The sequence below is a fragment of the Mya arenaria genome, chromosome 4 (genome assembly GCF_026914265.1).
Source record: "Mya arenaria isolate MELC-2E11 chromosome 4, ASM2691426v1".
Classification (NCBI taxonomy): domain Eukaryota; kingdom Metazoa; phylum Mollusca; class Bivalvia; order Myida; family Myidae; genus Mya; species Mya arenaria.
Window position 1 is genome coordinate 6,793,302 of NC_069125.1, and position 20,676 is coordinate 6,813,977.

Below are 20,676 nucleotides of genomic sequence, written 5' to 3' on the forward strand. Positions count from 1 at the left end.
TTTTTACGAACTAATTGGAAAAATACCAAATAATTGCTAAACTTAAATAAATTGTAAACTATGTGGTACTTCAGTTTTTACGTTTCAATGCATTGTACACATCGATGCCAAGTTTATGTCAGTTTTCGACAATTTTCTTTTATTTTTCGCTATTTTATCATATGTGAGACAGCCCCTTCAACGCTTATTTTGATTTGCCACACTTTATTTCGTAATAAAAAAGTGCAGTTTCCAAACCACGAGCAAGTCCCTTATACGAAGCTTAGCTCACTAATTTTGTTTACGGTATTATTTGTGTTATTTACATTCATTTTAAAGACAATCTATTTTTGATGGTTATCATGACAGGTATCACTATTTGTGATTAAGTATTTAATCAAGATAAAGTAAGAAAGTAGGCGTAAGGAAATAAGCTACTGTAACGTGCGACCTCAACATGGCCAACAGATCCCTTCAGAGAAAAAGCATGTTCGACCATGAAGGGGTCCGCTGGTCTTTATATACAGTAAATTCTCAATCCACACAGAGCCCGGGCTTTGCTTATTTGCATATTACCAACCAAGTAAACATACGTACTATGAACGTACTTCCGTATATAACGGACATCCGCCGCCTTCAGCGGACCGTTACACTACTTATAAGAACTTTCGAGCAGTTGGGCCTGGGTCCGCATTACAGAAGCACCTGAATTGCTTTAAACATAGTTTACCGGAGGTGTTAACTTTCAATTGTTATATTTCTTTATTGTTATAACTTTCAAGATGTTTCAACAATCAAGCCTCTGGCTCCAATACCACGAAAATACTTAAGTCAAATCTCAATCTTAGTCTCAACTCATTTAACCACATAGCATTAAGTCATTAAAATCATATATGTTTTGACACCTTTTAAAAGCATATTCTATCATAGGATATGTTGATAAACGCCTTTGGTCAAGATTCCAAGGGAAAACTATTCTACAGCCAAAAATATATTTCGGTACAATTTATTGACGTTTTTTAACGATTACTTAAGTCTATTTATTCGCTCTAGAATTAGTTTTCTTTGACATATTGACAAAATATATTTATTAACACATTCTATAAGAACATCTATGAGAACAAACGTTTTCAAAAAGTATAAAAAAGCATGCAAGATTTTGATTAATCTTACCAGAATGTTGTTCAACTTGGCTAAGTATGCAATAACGGTTTTTGTCGCACATGGATGTGGTGTTGGCCGCCTGGTTCGTTATTGGGTTCTTTGTATAATTTGTTGTCTGCTCCCGACAACGCCCGATTCAGTCTCAAGTAACACGTTCTATCCTCCGTAATGACGTTTCCTATTGTTTCTGTTCTGCGTTGTCGGTCACTTGTTAACCGTCCAACAGCTTTGTTTCTATCTTCTCGTTTACTTTCTATATCCGGAGTTATTCATCCAAATCCAGGACCAACTTCCACTTAGGACGACCTAGATAATTCATTTCTTTCATCTTTTTACAGCGACTTAATCAACAGTGGGCTCAGCGTTGTGCATCTCAATATTCAGAGTCTACGATCAAAACTTGAACTCATAGAGGTCGAACTTCAAAACTATGACATTCTTATATTTTCTGAAACCTGGCTTTCCCCTGAGATTTCCAGCGAAAATATAAAAATTGCCGATTTTAGCCATCCGTTCCGTTGTGACAGAGTAGGTAGGCCTGGAGGCGGGGTCGCAATTTACGTTCGTGATGGTATCACAGCGACCGAAAGGACTGACCTGTCTGTTAACGGTATAGAGGCCATATGGATAGAAATTAACATTAATAGGAAAAAACTATTTGTTGGTGGATTCTATCGCCCCCTCCCCCCAACTCTAACAATAACCATTGGAACCTTATGGAACACAGCTTTGACCAAGCATTTAACCAAGCTGCCGACGACATTCTTATCGCAGGAGATTTCAATATTAACCAATCAATTCCATCCAACAAACTTTCAAATCTTATTAATTCGTACAATGCACATCAATTTATAGATAATCCCACTCATTTCACAGAACATTCAAACAGTATTATCGATGTATTTATCGTAAAGCATGCACATAATGTAATCTCAAGCTTCGTATCAGATCCTATCACACAGCTCTAACAAGATATCACTGCCCAATAGTCTGCGAACTTAAATTCACAAAATTCAAAACAAGCAATTATAAACGTCACATATGGCTTTACGACAAGGGTAACTATGGCGAATTCCAAAATAAATTGCAAGCAACAAACTGGGAAACCATTCTCAACTCAAACAACATCGATTAGACAGCATCCAGTATATCAGATACAATTATCTCAGCAGCTCTACCACAGTGGAGAACCCACGTGACTTTTTTTGGTAAAGTGCACGGCAATAAATGTCAACAAGTCTCGATCCAGGTAAGGTTTTTAAAGATAACTTTCTTAATATTTGGAGAATGTTTGTGAAATAAAGACCATAAACCCCGCATTTAAGAGCTCTATTCACGGTATTAAAAAACTTCTCTAATATTCTAAAGGTTTCCTGAAAATCTTGACCAACTGGTTTCTCAGAGTTGAAATCTAAGGCAAAGTACGCGGCTTTTGACAAATCTATCGCTTTACTTCATGTTAGCCGTAAATAATTCATACACAATTCTTATTTTAAGCAAATTTGATATATTTTAAAGTTTTCAGCGTGTATTGTTGAACTTCTTATAGCTATTTCAAAGGCGAAAACCAAACTAAAACCAAATTGATAAAGTACACGGACATTTTAGGTTTGATAAAGTACACTGTCGTTTACAACCTTCAGCGTATATACTCATTATTTCACTGACTGGTGCTAAAACGAGTTATCATACATTTATTTATTATTTATATTCTTCAAATTCATTATTGAACATTGCTCCATGTTTGAAAAAACGCATTGTAATGGAGTGGCAATGGAAGAATGAATGCGTTTTAACAGTTAGACCGACGGAGTCGCCTAAATGATGGGCTCATTTTCATGAATCATGGAAACATGTGTTATCACACTAAAATTCAATCCCGTATTTTAACAATATATTCGCAATTGACATAATAAAAGGGCTTGAAGTTCTTGTAAAGGGTGTTCCACTTCTTTTTCGTAACGTATATGTAAAACGTGTTTGTATTCATTATGCATGGTAAACAGTAACACATTACTGCTTAATAACTCTTCATTTTGTCAATTTTGAGAAAGAAAAGTGTTCTTGTACTTTTAATGTCTTCGATTGCTAGCTGATTTGATAGACTTATGATTTTGTGACATTTGTTTCATTTCAGAATATGAAGACTCCGACTTTATGCAAAGAATGCGGAATAGCATTTCAAAAAAAACACAACAAAAACAACATCTACTAGACCACGATAGAAGACATTCTGGTCAATTGCCATTGTTTTTGCGGGGAAGTGTTTACACAGACACAGGTTAGTTTTTAGCTTTATTTTTTCGCAGAAAAATAAGAATATACTAAGAGTTATACTTTTATTATGACTCCCCTCGTGTAGAGGTTAAGATTTGCCGTCGTCTGTCCGTGTTTCAGTGGACAGGGTCGTTTAGTTTTATGATGCTGATTACACGATCAAACACTCATTGCGTGGCAGTAATATAGTGTTTTTTTATAAATTATATTCAAGTACTGACATTGCCAGCATTTCTCGCGAACTTGTGACAGTACATGTCTTTTAATAGGTGCAGCAATCACGTTTGCAAATATTCTGGCAAAAAAAATAGATCAAATTTGCTTAAAATAAGAATTGTGTATGAATTATTTACGGCTAACATGAAGTAAAGCGATAGATTTGTCAAAAGCCGCGTACTTTGCCTTAGATTTCAACTCTGAGAAATCAGTTGGTCAAGATTTACAGGAAAACTTTAGGATATTAGAGAAAGTTCTTTATTACCGTGGAAAGAGCTCTTAAATGCGGGGTTTATGGCCCTTATTTCACAAAAATTCTCCAAATATTAAGAAAGTTATCTTTAAAAAAATGTAACAATAAGACCTAATGACATCCCTTGGATAAACAATATGATTCGCAAACAAATAAAAATAAAATAATACACAAATTAGCTAAACGGCAAAACACTAATACAGCCTGGTCAAATTTTAGGAGGTCCAGAAATAAAGTCATATACTCAATTCGAAAGGCAAAAGAAGAACATGAAAACAAGTTAATAGTAGCAATATCTCATCTTAAAATAGTTTAAACTAGTAAAAAACCTTACAAATAAACAAACAAATGCAATTTTACCAACATTAATAGAAAATGATCGCACTGCGTCAACAGATCAAGAGAAAACTGAAATGCTTAACAACTATTTCTGTAAACAATCAACACTTCCAGATGAAAACACTCAACCGCTCCCTCACGTACGAAATGCTACATCAGTCTTATCAGACATCGTCATCTCTCCTCAAGATGTCTAAGACGCGATTACCTCTTTCGACCCTTCAAAGGCTTGTGGACCCGATCTAGTCAGTCCCAGACTTATACGAGAAGGTGCACCTGTGCTTGCTACGCCCTTATTAATATACTTTAGTAAACTAATTCGTCAATCTGTTTTTCCGTCGTCATGGAAACTTGCAAACGTTTCTCCGATCTTTAAAAAAGGAGACCCGTCTAATCCAGCCAACTACCGGCCTATTTCGTTGCTCAGCTGTCTTTGAAAACTGATGGAGCGCTGTATCCATAAGGTTCTTTATAACTATCTCGTTAGTAACAAACTGTTATCCACTCTCCAATCAGGCTTTATCAAGGGTGACTATATAATCAACCAGCTTACATTCTTATACAATGACGTCTGCAAAGCGCTTGACGATGGCAAAGAAGTTCGTGCAGTCTTCTGTGATATTTTTAAAGCGTTTGATTGGGTTTGGCATCGAAGTCTCCTCCACAAACTATCTGCTCTTGGTATTTCTGGCTCTTTGCTTCGTTGGTTCTCTTCCTATCTATCATTTCGCCAACAGCGTGTGTTATATGCTGGTTTCTCGTCATCTTGGTCTTCTGTCAACGCCGGTGTCCCCCAGGAGTCAATTCTCGGCCCACTTCTATTTCTCGTTTATATAAACGACATCACAACGGACATCAATGCCAATATTCGCTTATTTGCTGACGATACAAGTTTATACATCGTGGTCGACCATCCCGACACAGCTAGCACTATACTTAACATAGATCTTTAAACCGTCTACGCCTGGTCCCGAACATGGCTTGTTTCCTTCAATCCAGACAAGTCTAAGTCTATGATATTTTCTAGAAAACACAATAAGCCTGTACATCCACAACTTTACATGAACCATATTCCAATAGAACAAGTCGAGTAACAAAAACATCTCGATATAACACTCTCAAACGATGCCAAATGGACACAGCACATCACTCTAATGTTGGGAAAAGCTTGGCAACGTATCGGTCTGCTTAGGTCCTTAAAGTATCACCTTAATCGTCCCACTTTAGAAAAAATGTACATGTCTTTTATTCGACCGCTTTTGGGGTATGGTGACATCTTATGGGACAACTGCACAAATCAGCAAAAATCTGATAAAGAGTCTATGCAAAATGAGGCTGCTCGTATAAGTTCAGGTGCAACTAAATACTGTAATATCAACTCAATGCTCGCTGAACTAAAATCTGAGTCCCTAGCAGACAGGCGTAGAAAACACAAGCTTATTACCTTTTACAAAATATACAACTCACTTTCTCCTAAATATCTAACAGATCTTATTGCCGCACAAGAACAAACACGATACAATCTTCGAACTGCCAACAACATCCCAACTATTATAGTAAGAACACAACTTTACCAAAACTCTTTCCTTCCAGCAACTATATGTGAATGAAATAAACTTCTATACAACATCAGAAATCTGCCGTCTTTGATATCGTTTAAGAAATCTCTAAATCCAAACATGTCCAAGGCCAAACCAATATTCAGCTTTGAATCACGCACTGGACAAATATTACACACTAGATTAAGACTTGGCTGCAGCTCACTTAACTATGACCTCCATCGAAGATCAATAGTCGATTCCCCTTTGTGTCGTTGCGGATCCGTCGAAACTGCCGAACACTTCTTACTTTATTGTCCACTGCTTGTAGACATTCGACGCCGCTTCTTGAGCAATATGCCATGTGCACCCATTTATCAAAATCTCCTCTATGGAAACGAAACTCTTTTATTTGAACATAACTAAGTAATATTTTCACTTGTACAGTCGTACATAACTGCCTCTAGGCGGTTCGGTTACCAATGAGCAGCAACAAACAATACACGAAGACCAACCCTCCCTGGCGTGTCGGGCTGATCACGCCTATCCCATAATCGGTGTGCGACCAACAATTTTCATTTTTTTATCATTGTTAGATAATATTAATAAGACAAAATCTATCAATTATAATCATTGTCAACGTAGCAAATACCATGTCTCATCTGTTTCTTATGCACTAAGTAGAGGAGCAGAATTAATATAAGTTATTTCTTGTTTTCTAATCCTCGAACATATTGTGATGTATTTCATTTCTATACATATAACGTATGTATGTTTGTATGCTATTTGTCAAATAACTAAAGTTAAACCTAAGAGGAACTGCAATTGGAACACCTCGGCCATATTCTATCGAAAAGACAAAAAATGATGTATGTGGAAAGTTTACAATATTAGAGTTTTACATTTAACAACGCTGCCAAAAGATCGCGTAGTCAATATAGCATTTAAATATGAGGACTTTACTCTTAGGAGTCTGAAATATTAATGCAACAATACATATCATTGGGAATCAATTTGAAATTAGCAAAACAGCTTTCACGTTAAAACACTTCACTTGATCAATAATAGTATTATTAGTTTTACGGACTACTTTTTCAGGCATACAACATGTCAACATAACTAGTGTAACGGTCGCTGTAGGCGACGGAAGTACGTTCATAGTACGTATGTTTACTTGGTTGGTAATATGCAAATTAGCAAATCCTTTGCTCTGTGTGGATTGAGAATTAACTGTATATAAAGACCAGCGGACCCCTCCAGGGTCGATCATGCTTTTCTCTGAAGGGATCTAGTTGGTGTTTGTTTAACGTCGCACGTTACACTAGTAACTAGTTACCGAGGTTGTTTTCGATGGAAACAGCCGAGGTGTTCCGGTGGTATAAGAGGTTAAGGATACACTCTCACCTAAGTACATAAAAAAACCGTGTGGTTCGCACATTTTGCTTGCATTAAATTTAGCGATTTGACCTTTTGTAAAGATATGGCACAGCCCATAACGGAGGTAGAAGGGTCTTCCGATTGGTTTGGTATCCGTCTCCGCATACTTGATAGAGACAAGTGCGCGTAAGATGGGAGCCACGTGTCGTGTGCTTCTAGCTGGATTTGGTTTCCGTCTTCAGTAAGATTACTTTAATGAGTTTCATGTACATACGTCCAAGGAAAAATGACTATCAGCTGTTGTGATAAAACGCCTTTCGGACATTTCTGTCTCACACTGTTTCCGTCGATACATTAACATGTGCCACAATGTATTTATCGAAACATTGGTTCGGAGAGCCAATTTTTAATGTTACATAAATTGGCCTTTGTTCACATTTTAAATAGGCAAACATTGTTCACTTCTGAAATTTGATAGTAAATGGTATAATTGAATATGGTCAAATCGCATTCTATGCTTATAGGAATGCATTATATAAATGATTCATGTGTAAGGGCGTGAAAATGGAGGATTTTGAGCTCAATGGACAGTTTGGTTTCAAGGTTATCGGCTAGCCGGAGTGCTATGGTTCTCGAGTACCATAGGGCCTTAAATTACGTTCCTTTGGACCAGGGGCGAGTCCAGGGTTTGACGTTAGAGGGGGTGTAAATAAGGAGTGTAACTATTTTGGGCAGGGTTTTTTGGGGTATTCCCCCAATAAAATTTTATTTATTTTTGGTCCGAATGGTGCATTTTGGGCGTATTTTATTAGTTTTGTTTTCACATATTGAATAAGAAAGTAAACTTGGACGATTTAGGCGGGGGGCGGCGGATGCCCCCACTCCACTTGGAACCGCTTGTGTTAACACGCGACTGTGACTTATACCATATGGTCGTCATACTTCTAGGCGGAAGTTTTTATATTTTGCTTAGGTTGATATATATTTAATATTATCATAGTGTACAACCCATTTATGTCTATACATTTAACAATTAATGATAAGAAAAGTATCCCCCGTCTTAAAGCTCAGTATACTTTAAATTCCTTTCTAAAAATAAATAGGTTTTGATCCATAAAATTATATCTTATGGGTATGTAACCTAAATTTGCAAATGGGTTTCTATAAATAGTAACTGATTCGACAAAATGCGCGCATGCGTAGATAGCGAACCATCATTGAAATACAGAACACAGAAAGCATATAGTTTTTAGTTTAACTAATTTTGAGAAAATTTAATAATTATCAAGGGAGGGAACTCTTTCTTAGCGCCGAATGTTTAATTGTCCGCCCTTCTTTATTTTGGCGCCTTTCTCACTTGTTCTCTAGTTTTAATCCGGTTCGGACGTGTGTTTTCTGATGTTAATTTACGTGATGAACTTTTGCGTGAGCGTGCGCGGCTTCAACAGCTGGTTGAAGACCGTCGTCAGTCGGCTGAGACTCGAAGACTGCGTAAAGAGATCGAGGAGCTACGACGCCAACTTGATGACGTCGACATAGCAGATAGCAGCAAGTCAGCCTTCCCAGAGTTTGGCCCGAGAGGCCCCGACACAATTCATGATCTGCGAGCTTCTGATGTGCTTAACCGGAAGGCGGATATAAAAATGCCTACAGAGATCAGCGATTCCTTAGAAGGTATCCATCACTCGCAAAGTTCTCAGAAAATTAAGTCTGGTAAAGTCAATAAATGTGCAGACATTCAAGTTAAAAAAACTCAACTCTGGCCTCATTCCTTTGTTCCGAGTCAACTTTGCCAACAATCAGAAATTGAATATAATGATCTCTCTATGACCCAGTTTGTAGCCGGCTATTGTGCGATAATCTCACATTTATTCACCACGGGCACGAGGGATTCGCTCGCGGAAATCAAGCGTAGAGTGGTACATTTGAAATCTCTAATGTGTTTTGCTCATGTGTATCAGTGGACATGTATTTTGAACATTCACCAAGAGGTGCTTATTGATATAGAACGTGGCAATAGATCTTGGAATGACAGTTTTTCGGACATAGAGAGCTTAAATCTCCTGTTAGATCGAAGTAGTACCAGTGCTAGTCTTCGAACAACGGCTGGATCATCATCAACCTCGAACGTAACGCCAGGTAAACGCACATGGTTTTGCTCTAAGTTCCAAAAGGGCGAGTGCTCCAAGACATCCCCACACTCTGCGTGGATAGGTTCGGAGATACGTACAGTGAAGCACGTTTGCGCCACGTGCTTTTTGAAGGATCGGGAACTACGAGACCATCCAGAGAGCTCTGCGTCATGTCCCCATAAACAAGCCTGACTACTGTATCATCAAACATCAAGAACTGAATGTATTGAGCTATGTCATAATTCTTTTCGTGTTCAGGGTTGTGAACCGTCCTCAGCTTCGTCAGATACGTTTTCGTCATATCCGGATTATATGTGTGTTGAACAGTCAAATCGCATTGCGTCTAGCGATTGTATGTCTCCGACGTCTTCGTCGTTCGTCCCAGAGAGATCATGTTCGTCTATGCACTCTCACGTAAATGTTGCTTGTGATCTTAATGCTCGTGGCGATATCAATTGTTCAGTGAACCATAAATTTCAAGATATTTTAAAGCTTCATGATATTGTGTTTAATTCAGGTGTACCGAATTACAAAGGTGTTAGGATACCGTTGAAGACAAACTGGAATATTTCCTTTTTGCGGTCAGTTCTAATAGATTATCATGATTATGAAATATGTGATTTTCTTGAATATGGGTTTCCTATTGGATATTGTAAGGACATTTCACCAGTATCGGACAGTATAAATCACAAAGGAGCTACCAATTTCCCGCTGGATGTTGATAAATTAATTGACACTGAATTAGGCCATTTTGCTATGGTTGGTCCATTTCAAAAGAATCCTCTTTGCTGTGACTTGGCTTTTTCGCCGTTGAATACTGTTGAGAAAGATGAATCGAGCCGCAGAGTGTTTGTTGATTTGAGCTGGCCAGAATTTACTTCAGTAAACAGTGGAATATTAAAAAACATGTACTTAGGAGAGGACATAAAACTTAAATTTCCAACCGTTGATTCCTTAGTGGATATCATTTTGTGTCAGGGCCCTGGTGCTTTGATGTTTAAAACAGACTTATCACGTGCATATCGCCAGATTCGCGTTGACCCCGGTGATATTCATTTTCTATCTATAAGTTGGCGCGGTAAGATTTACATAGACTGTGCACTTCCGTTTGGATTACGTTCTGCAGCTTTTATATGTCAGCGAGTAACATCCATGATCTGTTATATTGTATCTTTGCAAAATGTACTGTGTGTAAATTATTTAGATGATTTCGGTGGTGCTGACGTACCCTCTCGTGCGCATCACTCTTTCCGTGCTTTGTCGGATACGTTGCAACGTGTTGGTGTGCAGGAGAACGTTAAGAAGGCCTGTGAACCCTCGCCCATCATGGTTTTTCTCGGTGTACTTCTGGATTCAGATCGTTTGGAGTTACGGATTACTCCGGAGCGCTTGGAGGAAATTCGTTCTCTACTTCCAAGATGGATGAAGAAGAGATCGGCCTCAAAAAGGGATTTGCAGTCACTTCTTGGAAAACTTCAGTTTATTGGCAAATGTGTGAAACCTAGCCGTGTGTTCATATCGCGTATATTAGTGCTGCTACGTGGTTCGAAAAATAATGATCAAAAAGTGAAGTTGGGTAATGAATTTAGGAAAGATATCAAGTGGTGGATAAGTTTTGTTCATATCTATAATGGTGTGTCCATGATTAAAACCAGTCAATGGTCTACTGTTGATCAAGTGTTCTCATCAGATGCTTGTCTTTCTGGATGTGGAGCTATTAATCAGTGTGGTGAATTCTTTCATAAAACGTTTCCCAAATGTGTGCTTGAAGCGTGCTCAAATATAGCTCAGTTTGAGTGTATCAGTGTTGTAGTCGCTTTAAAGTTGTGGTCTGTGAAATGGCAGGGGATGAAAATATCCATATTTTGTGACAATCAAGCAGTTTGCTCTGTTTTGAATTCTGGGAGAACCAAGGATCCAATCTTACAGAAGTGCCTTCGCGAGGTAGCATACTTGGCATGCTCTCGCGAGTTCGAGCTTCGAGCAGTGCATCTGTCCTCGGCCAGCAACAGACTTGCAGACTTACTCAGTCGCTGGCATTTAGATCGTTCTTATGCAGAACTATTTGCGCACGAGGCGCTTCTGAATGGATATACGGAGATAAATGTGGATGATTCAGTGTTTATCTTAGAAAACGATTGGTGAACATATTGTTATACTTTCGTGATATTCATTGATTGGTCGATACACTATTATTAACATATATTTCTACATGGGTTTTGTTTTTGAGTAAATTTTGTAACCTGTGTGTAACCCATTTGACCATTTGAATGCATGTATTGGTAATTCTACATTTAATGTGCCTAAGTGTTCGCAATAGTATTTATTTCATGAATTTTGATCATTTCGACATTTATCTTTATTTTTATTTCTTAATACCTCCACGGACTTATAATGGTTTAATTGTCATTGGTACCTCTTAGTTTGTTAAAATTTGTATAAATAAGCCGTGCTTTTAAGATGCGTTTCTTCTTTTAACAGATGAAGGATCGAACAATAGTATGGGGCTTAATCTTCTTCGCCAACAGTTAGTTCATACCCAACGGTCTGCTTATTCGCACGGGACCTACAAGAACTTAAAGACTCAAATTCGCTCATTTCTGTTATTTTGTGTATTTTATTCTTTGCAAGACTGTCCTGTCAATATTGAAACACTTTGTTTATATGCCCAATTTTTAAGCCGTAGCATGAAATCTCTCCAAAGTATTAAAAACTATTTTAACGGGGCTCGTATTTATCATGTCTTGCGAGGAGAAGTTTTCCCTGATATTTCCAACATTTCTTTGCAACTCACTTACAGAGGGCTAGGAAAGTTACTATTTCATTCCCCAAAGCAGGCTCCGCCCATAACGCCAGATATTTTGAAGCAAATTTATGATGTTCTAGATTTTGCTATTCCTTTTCATGCTACGATATGGTGCTTATTTTTGTTTGCATTTTACATGATGTGCAGGAAATCAAGCATAGTTCCTGATTCTAGTGTTAAGTTTGATAAGTCTAAATACCTGTGTAGAAACGATGTGTCAGTGACAGATTTTGGCATTGTTGTTTTACTTAAGTATGCTAAAACTAATCAATTCGGGGACAACAACGTAGTTATTCCGTTGTATAAAAATGACTCTTCTTCTTTATGTCCAGTAAAAGCGTTTCAAAACATGTGTAGGTTAGTTCCCTTGGCACCCTCAGAACCGTTGTTTGGTACAGTTTCCGTTGGGGAGGTGATCCCGCTTGACGCGAGCTGCGTTGATCGTATGTTTCGACGTATTATGACGCAACTTCCGATTGCTCACGCTCACGAATACACCATGCACTCATTCAGACGCGGAGGAGCTTCCTTCTATTTTAAATGCGGTGTGCCGGGGGAACTTATTCAATTGTTTGGTAACTGGAAATCCGACTGTTACCTACGCTACCTTAGATTTTCATTTTCTAGCATGACTGACGCGGCACGGCTTGTCGCTTTGGCTTCCTAACTTAGATTCTGGTATTTAAGTTCAGGTTTTGGCCGTTTTTTGGGAGGATTTTTGGCTGCTTTTGACAAAACTTTATATCTATGTTAATTTCATTTACAATCTAGCAGCCCATTATTTCGGCCAAATTAAATTTATATTTTACATTTGTCTTTGTTTTTCCTGAGCGCAATAATTTAACTAATTTTGAGAAAATTTAATAATTATCAAGGGAGGGAATTCTTTCTTAGCGCCGAATGTTTAATTGTCCGCCCTTCTTTATTTTGGCGCCTTTCTCACTTGTTCTCTAGTTTTAATCCGGTTCGGACGTGTTTTCTCCCTCCCTCCCGCCCGATTCTTTTCTTTCTTTTTGTCGAACAAGTTCTCAATTTTATCTTTGCTTACATAGTTACCCCTTTTCTTCCCTCTTTTATTTAAGGATATTGAATATTATATTATGTTTTTTTTCACTTTATTATGCTTTCTGATGTAGTGTATCCTTGCTTTGAGGATTTTTGGCTGCTTTTGACAAAACTTTATATCTATGTTAATTTCATTTACAATCTAGCAGCCCATTATTTCGGCCAAATTAAATTTATTTTTTACATTTGTCTTTGTTTTTCCTGAGCGCAATAATTTTATGTTTTATTTTATTATCCATAGTTCCTTTAGAATCGCTCACAATGACAAGTTCCGTCAATGCAATGGCGGTGTCGATTGTTGTCACAGTGTGGACAATCATCTTTGGCGGAACAAGTGCTGGACCCTGAAATAAAGGAAACATTTACGTATTAACGCATATTCTTATTTTGTTCATATTGATATCTTAATTTTATGTCTAATAATACGTATTCTCTTTGTATAAGGAAACTTCAAATAAAAATCAGTTTCTGAAACAAGATAATTTAGTATCTTTTAAATGTAGATAAAGCGATGTTTGTGGTTTGATAAAACAGAAAACTAAGAAACACAACAGCAGCAGAAGATTACTGAATGGCAGATAGGATGATGTATAGTTTAACGATATCCAGTTTGCATCAAATTGAAAACATCTTGTGCAATAAAAGTGGCCAATAGTGTTTTTTTTTATTATGTGGTACATACTTATAATTATACCGTTTTACTCTATTTATTCGTTATAAATAAATAACAATAGCTTATACATGTGTAGATCTCTAATCTCTTTGTGCTATTTTTAACAAATGAAATGAAGATATGTTTATAAAATCATACTCATGACCCTGTTAGAGTTTTACAGACGCAAATCAGTTTTAATGAATAAATCAACTTCAGGAATGAGGTTGTGTTACTCAGCTATTGACAGCAACTTTATTTAGACAAGATGTGTTCTACCAAGTTTTGAGTGAAACATAATGAGCATTCGGAACCCCTCGGCCATTTTTTCAAAAACAACCTCGGATGTATGCCGGTACATCTATTGAAGTAGTCCGTATTTTTTTTAATAAAAGCATTAATTAAATGTAGTGTTTAAGAGTTGTATTCATTGCTCTCAGTTTAAATTGATTGCCAGTGAAGTGTATTATTGCAAACATAATTACGATTCCCAAGAGTTAAGTCATAAATTTTAACTACTAATTAAGATTACTACGCGATCTATTTCCAGCGGACTTAAACGTAGCACTTTTTAAGTATGTAAACCGTCCATATACATCCGAGGTTGTTTTTGAAAAAATGGCCGAGGAGCTCCGAATGACATAATGAGGTAAGGACTTTCGATGATATAGGTTACAATATACTAGTTATTTACCGCATCATTTTAGGTTTTGGAACAAAAGCGTACTCACATCATCCTATTAAAATAATGTTTCTTCTCAAAACGACATGGTTACAAAATACTTATGTTTTTTGTAGCTGCACTCTCACAGATACACCACTTTTACAACTTTTTTTATTTTTTGTCTTGGAAAGAGCAAATTTTTGCCTTAATGCAGCGGGTAGTATCAAATAAAACACACTGGTTCTACACTTTTACCTATGTGAAAATTATAATCCAATTTTATATTATAACAATTCAATTTCCGAGGTTTTTAAATTTCTGTATTTACCCTGAACGGTGCATGTGCACAAACCATCCACGCAGTGTAGCTGGGAGGTTGCGTCACATTGTGTGTGCACGCACTGTGATGGCCCACAGGACTCTCCAAATGCGACGGCTGAAGTCATAAACAACATTTCAATCACATTTACATCCTAACGTTAAAATAAACGTTGTTTTTACAACGCACAACCTTTCTTGAAAAATATAAATAAATAAATGAGTGATTAAATGAATGAGTGATTGAATGAGTGAGTGAGTGAGTGAGTGATTGAGTGATTGAGTGAGTGAGTGAGTGAGTGAGTGAGTGAGTGAGTGAGTGAGTGAGTGAGTGAGTGAGTGAGTGAGTGAGTGAGTGAGTGAGTAAATTAAAAAATTTAAAAAAATAATAATAATGTTGATATATCGTCTGCAACATAGCCATGTCTTTATTCCGGTTGCTTTTCAGGTTTCCTTTTCTTAACTCTACTTTTTGTGCAATACGTCATTCAGTTATATGTACATTGTCCAAGTTAAGAATGGCATGTACCAGTGTACGACAGCCATTCGGAGCTCCTCGGCCATTTTTATCGAACGCAACCTCGGATGTAAGCTGGCATACATCGGTTAAAGTAGTTCGTATTTTTTAAATTATATCATTAATTAAATATAGTGTTTTAGAGTTGTATTTATTTATCTAAGTTTAAATTGATTACCAGTGAAGTGTATTATAGCAAACAAAATTAAGATTCCCAAGAGATAAATCATAAAGTTTAACTGCTAAATAAAAGTACTATGCGATTTACTTGCAGCGGACTTAAATGTACCACTTTTTGAGTATGCAAACCGTCCAAATACATCCGAGGTTGTTTTCGATAAAAATGGCCGAGAGGTTCCAAATTGTACGACAGCACAAGGAAAGGGATTCATTCGAGAATCAGAAAAGGCTACAAGTACACATTTAAAGTGAAATTTCGCAAACGAATTTTAGACTTATCTGCATATACTTCGTAGACGTGTTCCAGTTCACATACAAGTACATACTAGAACACATATAATAACACGTGCGTGAACACTATGTGTTTTGTAACCTTTCGGATGTACAAAAAGGCATATAAGGCTAATAAGTGTACAAAACACTTATCGCAAATAAACTCGTAATATTTATTTGTAATAAATTTGAAGCCCTATAACGCATTTAAACTTGAATCTATAAACTCTCATTTTTTATCCATTTTGCAGTTTAATTTACCTATGAAGATCATTTTTCATCAATTTACTAACGACAATCATAATGAAAACAATATTCGAAACTTACCAATAAGCCCAGCAAGGACGGCAAGGACAAGGAATGTTCTCATGGTTTCACACTAGTCAATCAGATGAATACAACTTATTGATGTTCAGTACAGTGAGGACCATTTATATAATCATAAGTTACGGGCATATGTCGTGTTCACATCGCCGCAATCGTGTCTTACATGTTCTCAAAGGGTGACATCGTATTTCCTAATTTAAAATGTGACAGAGATAGGTTTACAATTCATGTGCCTTTCAGATTAAAATACACATACAAGTTTGGAGATAGCTGCGCCTATTGTTTTTTTAAATTAAAATCAAACACATTCATGACCAAGTCTTTCTGAATATAGTTTCATCAAATATATTTACAGACGGAAACCATAGCACATAACACTGACTGACTTTAAATCGTGTTTATATCTATTGGAATAAGCTATTGATTCAAACTTTTTGTCAAATATCAAGAACCTGCACAACAATATAAAGCATAAAGCAATGCAATATCTATATATATTCAACTTGGACATCAGTTATATATATATATATATATATATATATATATATATATATATATATATATATATATATATATATATATATAAACTGATGTCCAAGTTGAATATATATATATATTTAAACTGATGTCCAAGTTATTTTTATTTACACTCATGCCAAAACTTAATACAGAAAATAAAGACAAATTTATATGCTCAACTTTTTCACAGCAATTCATGTACAAACAAACTACACAATATTTTCAATTTCATCGATATGGAAAAAATCTGACACAGAACATATAAGGACGATTACTCGGTCACATATTCGTACGATGTCATTGCGATTGATAAAATCGTATTGGTACGATTCCACCAGCTTTTAAAATCCGTACGGTCTCCGTACAATCGTACCTTCTGGTAGCATGAGCTCGTTGTTTTACCACATGAAGTTCTCAAAGCTCGTAAGGCGACTGTTACGCCCCGATGGCCCCTTGTGGGCATAGCAGGTTCCCCACCCGGTGCAATATTCCGTACGGACATCATGTGACTCCCCTGCAATAGTCGTGCAAGCTTTCACGAGGTGTCCCAAATCCGCACGAACTCTACCTGTGCCCTTCCGAACAACTCCCGATTGTGAGCTCGGCGATAACTCGGGACCCTGGCGAAACATTTTCACCGAGTTCCCGAGTGCTCTAGAAATCAAAATATCCGTACGATGCACGCAAGAGTCAACGATGTTCGTACGGATTGTGTGCGATTTTGCAAAACTTCAACTGAAAACCTATTCGGAGGGAGCTCGTGCCTTTGCATATGCAAACAGCAGGCATGGCTATATGCGCATGCGCAGTTATAGCAATTTACCTTATCACGAAGAGTTGTCTTCAGCAATAAGAAGCGATTCTTCACAAAAAAAGAAACTAAACATTTTAAAAATTTAGAGCCTCTGATTGGCTGCAAACCTAGTAATAATTAGATGACATGAAGTGAATTATTAATTATTAAGAATGGGCGGAGTGAGCGTAGCGAACGAGTCCTTCTTAAGTTATTAATAATTCTCTTCATGTCATCGAACTGACTTAGATGAAAACCTCATTCGCTTAAACATTGTCAACGCAAAACCTGACACAGGGAGTGTGTATCGGATATATTGCGAAAGTTGAAATTCTTGATGATTAAGTCTACGACTTAATGGTTGCCTTTCTGCAATTTCATTGGCGAACAATGTAGGTTGTATTCTAAAAGCACAAACTAAATGAGATTAAAATCTCAGTCAACGGCTGGCAAATTCCAAAACTACAGAAAGAGTAGTATTGGCTAACGACCAGCAGTACATCAGTCTGAACTAGAAACTATCTCTTTTTAACATGATCGCGATAGTACAGATATTCACGATATGAGTAAAAGATTGCACATGATGGAATTACAAACTGAAAATGTAAAACATTCGCTAAGAATTTTTGGTAGTCCAGATGAGGAGAATGAACTCACAGAACATACAAAAGATAAATATGGAAGAGAAATACATAATGTAGTATCTCCTAACTCCGCTTTTAATGATGATGATATCATTGCGATAAAACGAATTGGCAAATACACTGCTTCTTAACCGAGAATGGTATTGATAAAATTTTGTAATGACCGATGTAAAGTGCCAATATTCTACAACAGGGACCATTTGCGTTCTAAGGGGATTCGGGTATCAAATGATCTTCCACGTTTTCAACTGCAAAAGTTGAAGGAACTGAGCATTAAGGGTATCATAGGCTATTTTAAGAATGGTGTTTTATACCAACGCGAATCTAGACCTAAAGAATCGCTATCCGGTGATCGTGTATATATTGGGGCACGTCGTCGGATACAGCAGCCCATGGAGTGTGCCCCTTAGACTAACGGCGAAGAGACACAGTCCACAGACCACGAAAACCCGACGGAAACCTTACCGGTCGACTAGGAATTTGGCCGAGGCCCTAGTTTTCATTCACATATTTCGTATTTAGTATGGAATATTGGTGGCAATGTTAATCTTTTTAAACGACCTGATAGTTTTGCTTATATTACTAGTTTTGACATTTTTGCTCTTTTGGAAACGTGGAAAAAATAAACATGATCTCAAAATTTATTTAACAGCGAAAGAACGATATAAAAATACATGTAAAACCAAAAGAAGATCTTACAATGAATTATATGTGCAAAAACTGGTCGATGTTTCAAAAAGTCAAAGCGACTTTTGGAAAATACTTAAAGACTTAACACAACGTAATAGTACTTATAAATCACAAATTTCCACAGAGCAGTGGTTTAATCATTTTAAAGAGTTGTTTAATCCAGAATTGCCGGACGTAGAATTAACAGGAACAACTGTACAATTAGTCATAGAGAGTGATGTCGAATCATCAATATTGAACATGGAAATTACAGACGATGATACATTTGATGCCATCAGATCGTTAAAATCTAATAAGGCTACAGCGGGCATACTAACTGCAAATCACTTTAAATACAGTATTAATCAAATAGTATCATATGTACGTAGAATTTTCAATCGTATATACTCATCAGGCGACTTTCCTGAACAATGGACATCAACACTGATGATACCCATACACAAGAAAGGAGCTAGAGGTGTTCCCGATATTTATAGGGGGATATCCTTAATTGACGTATTTAGTAAAATATACATTTACATTTTGAGCAAGCGTTTGACTTTTTATTGTGACGCGTTTGACAAAATAACTGAATCACAGGCGGATTTTAAAGCAAATTACTCCACAATGGATAATGCATTTATTTTAAATGCTGTTATATCGAAATACCTGTAAAAAACGTGGTAAATTGTATGTTGCTTTTGTCGATTTTAAAAAGTCGTTTGACTATGTTAACCGTAGTAAGTTATATGTCATTGCTTAATCGCAGAATTAAAGGTAAACTTTTAATGCAAAAAAGCTATATATGTGTCTGTTAAAAGTCGAATCAAGAATGGTTATGAACTAAGTGAGAGTATAATTTGCCCTCTAGGATTGCGTCAAGGATGTCACCTGATATTATTGAAATATTCATGATTTTATTTGCTGATGATGTAGCACTTATGTCTGATACAATTGTAGGTCTACAAACTTAACCTGTTGTATGAATATTGTGAAAATTGGAAACTAACTGTTAATGTTATCAAAACAAAGATTCTTGTTTTTAAAAATGGCGGTTGTCTTTCTAGGTACGAACATTGGTATTATAACAATGAACATATTGAATGTGTAAACGGTTTTAACTATGTTGGGGTCTATTTTACTTCTACTCTGTCTCTGAATAAAATGGCCGACAGCATGGCAATTAAAGGCAAACGGGTCCTTGTATCATTATTGAATTCCCTGTATAATTTAATGCCTTTATAAAAACATAGTTATTTTAAAATTGTTGACGCAAAAGTTGTACCTATATTACTGTACGGGTCCGAAATTTTGGGATTACATAGATATGAAGGTGTTGAAAGAGTGCACAACTATGCCTGTAAAAGGTTTCTTTTTGTACCCATCTTTACATGTAATGCTCCAATTTTAGGAGACTGTGGTCGATTCCCGTTGTATATATTTTCTTGTAAGCGTGTTATATGCTATTGGCTTAAGTATTTTAGATTTTAAGTATGCCAAAACATAGATATGTGTAAAAATGTTATGCGATGTTGAAATCTTTGGATACTGTTGGTTATGTGAATTGGGTAACCCACTTAAGAAAACATTTATTTTCAAATGGCTTTGGTTATGTTTGGGAAGCCCAGTGTTTTACCAATAAAAATGCTTTATGGCAACATTCTTACAGCGACTTAAAGATCAATATGTTCAGTCATGGCGTAGCAGTTGTATAAATAGTGCCAAATTGCAAGCTTATATCGGCTTTAAATTCAATTTTGAGACTGTTCAAAGCGTATGTAAAGTTTCGGAACGTGTATGCTCGTTTTCGAGCTTCAGCTCATACGCTAGCAATTGAACGTGGCCGTTATACGAATGTTAAAAGACAGTTAAGGTTGTGTCCTCATTGTAAAGATGTTGTAGAGACAGAATATCATTTTCTTTTGGTGTGCCCTTTATATGATACTATTAGACAAGAATATATAGAAAGAAAAT

The 20,676-nt window shown here is 36.6% G+C and overlaps 1 protein-coding gene across 1 annotated transcript; it reads right to left on the minus strand.

Annotated features, from left to right (window-relative positions):
• Positions 1-13,357: 13,357 nt before the first annotated feature.
• Positions 13,358-16,176, minus strand: LOC128229938 (serine protease inhibitor Cvsi-2-like). Its single transcript, XM_052941857.1, has 3 exons — positions 16,078-16,176; positions 14,791-14,898; positions 13,358-13,490 (listed from the first exon to the last, which is right to left on the minus strand). The coding sequence occupies exons 1-3, from the start codon at positions 16,118-16,120 to the stop codon at positions 13,393-13,395; spliced, it is 249 nt and encodes an 82-aa protein (XP_052797817.1). The 5' UTR covers positions 16,121-16,176; the 3' UTR covers positions 13,358-13,392.
• Positions 16,177-20,676: the final 4,500 nt, after the last annotated feature.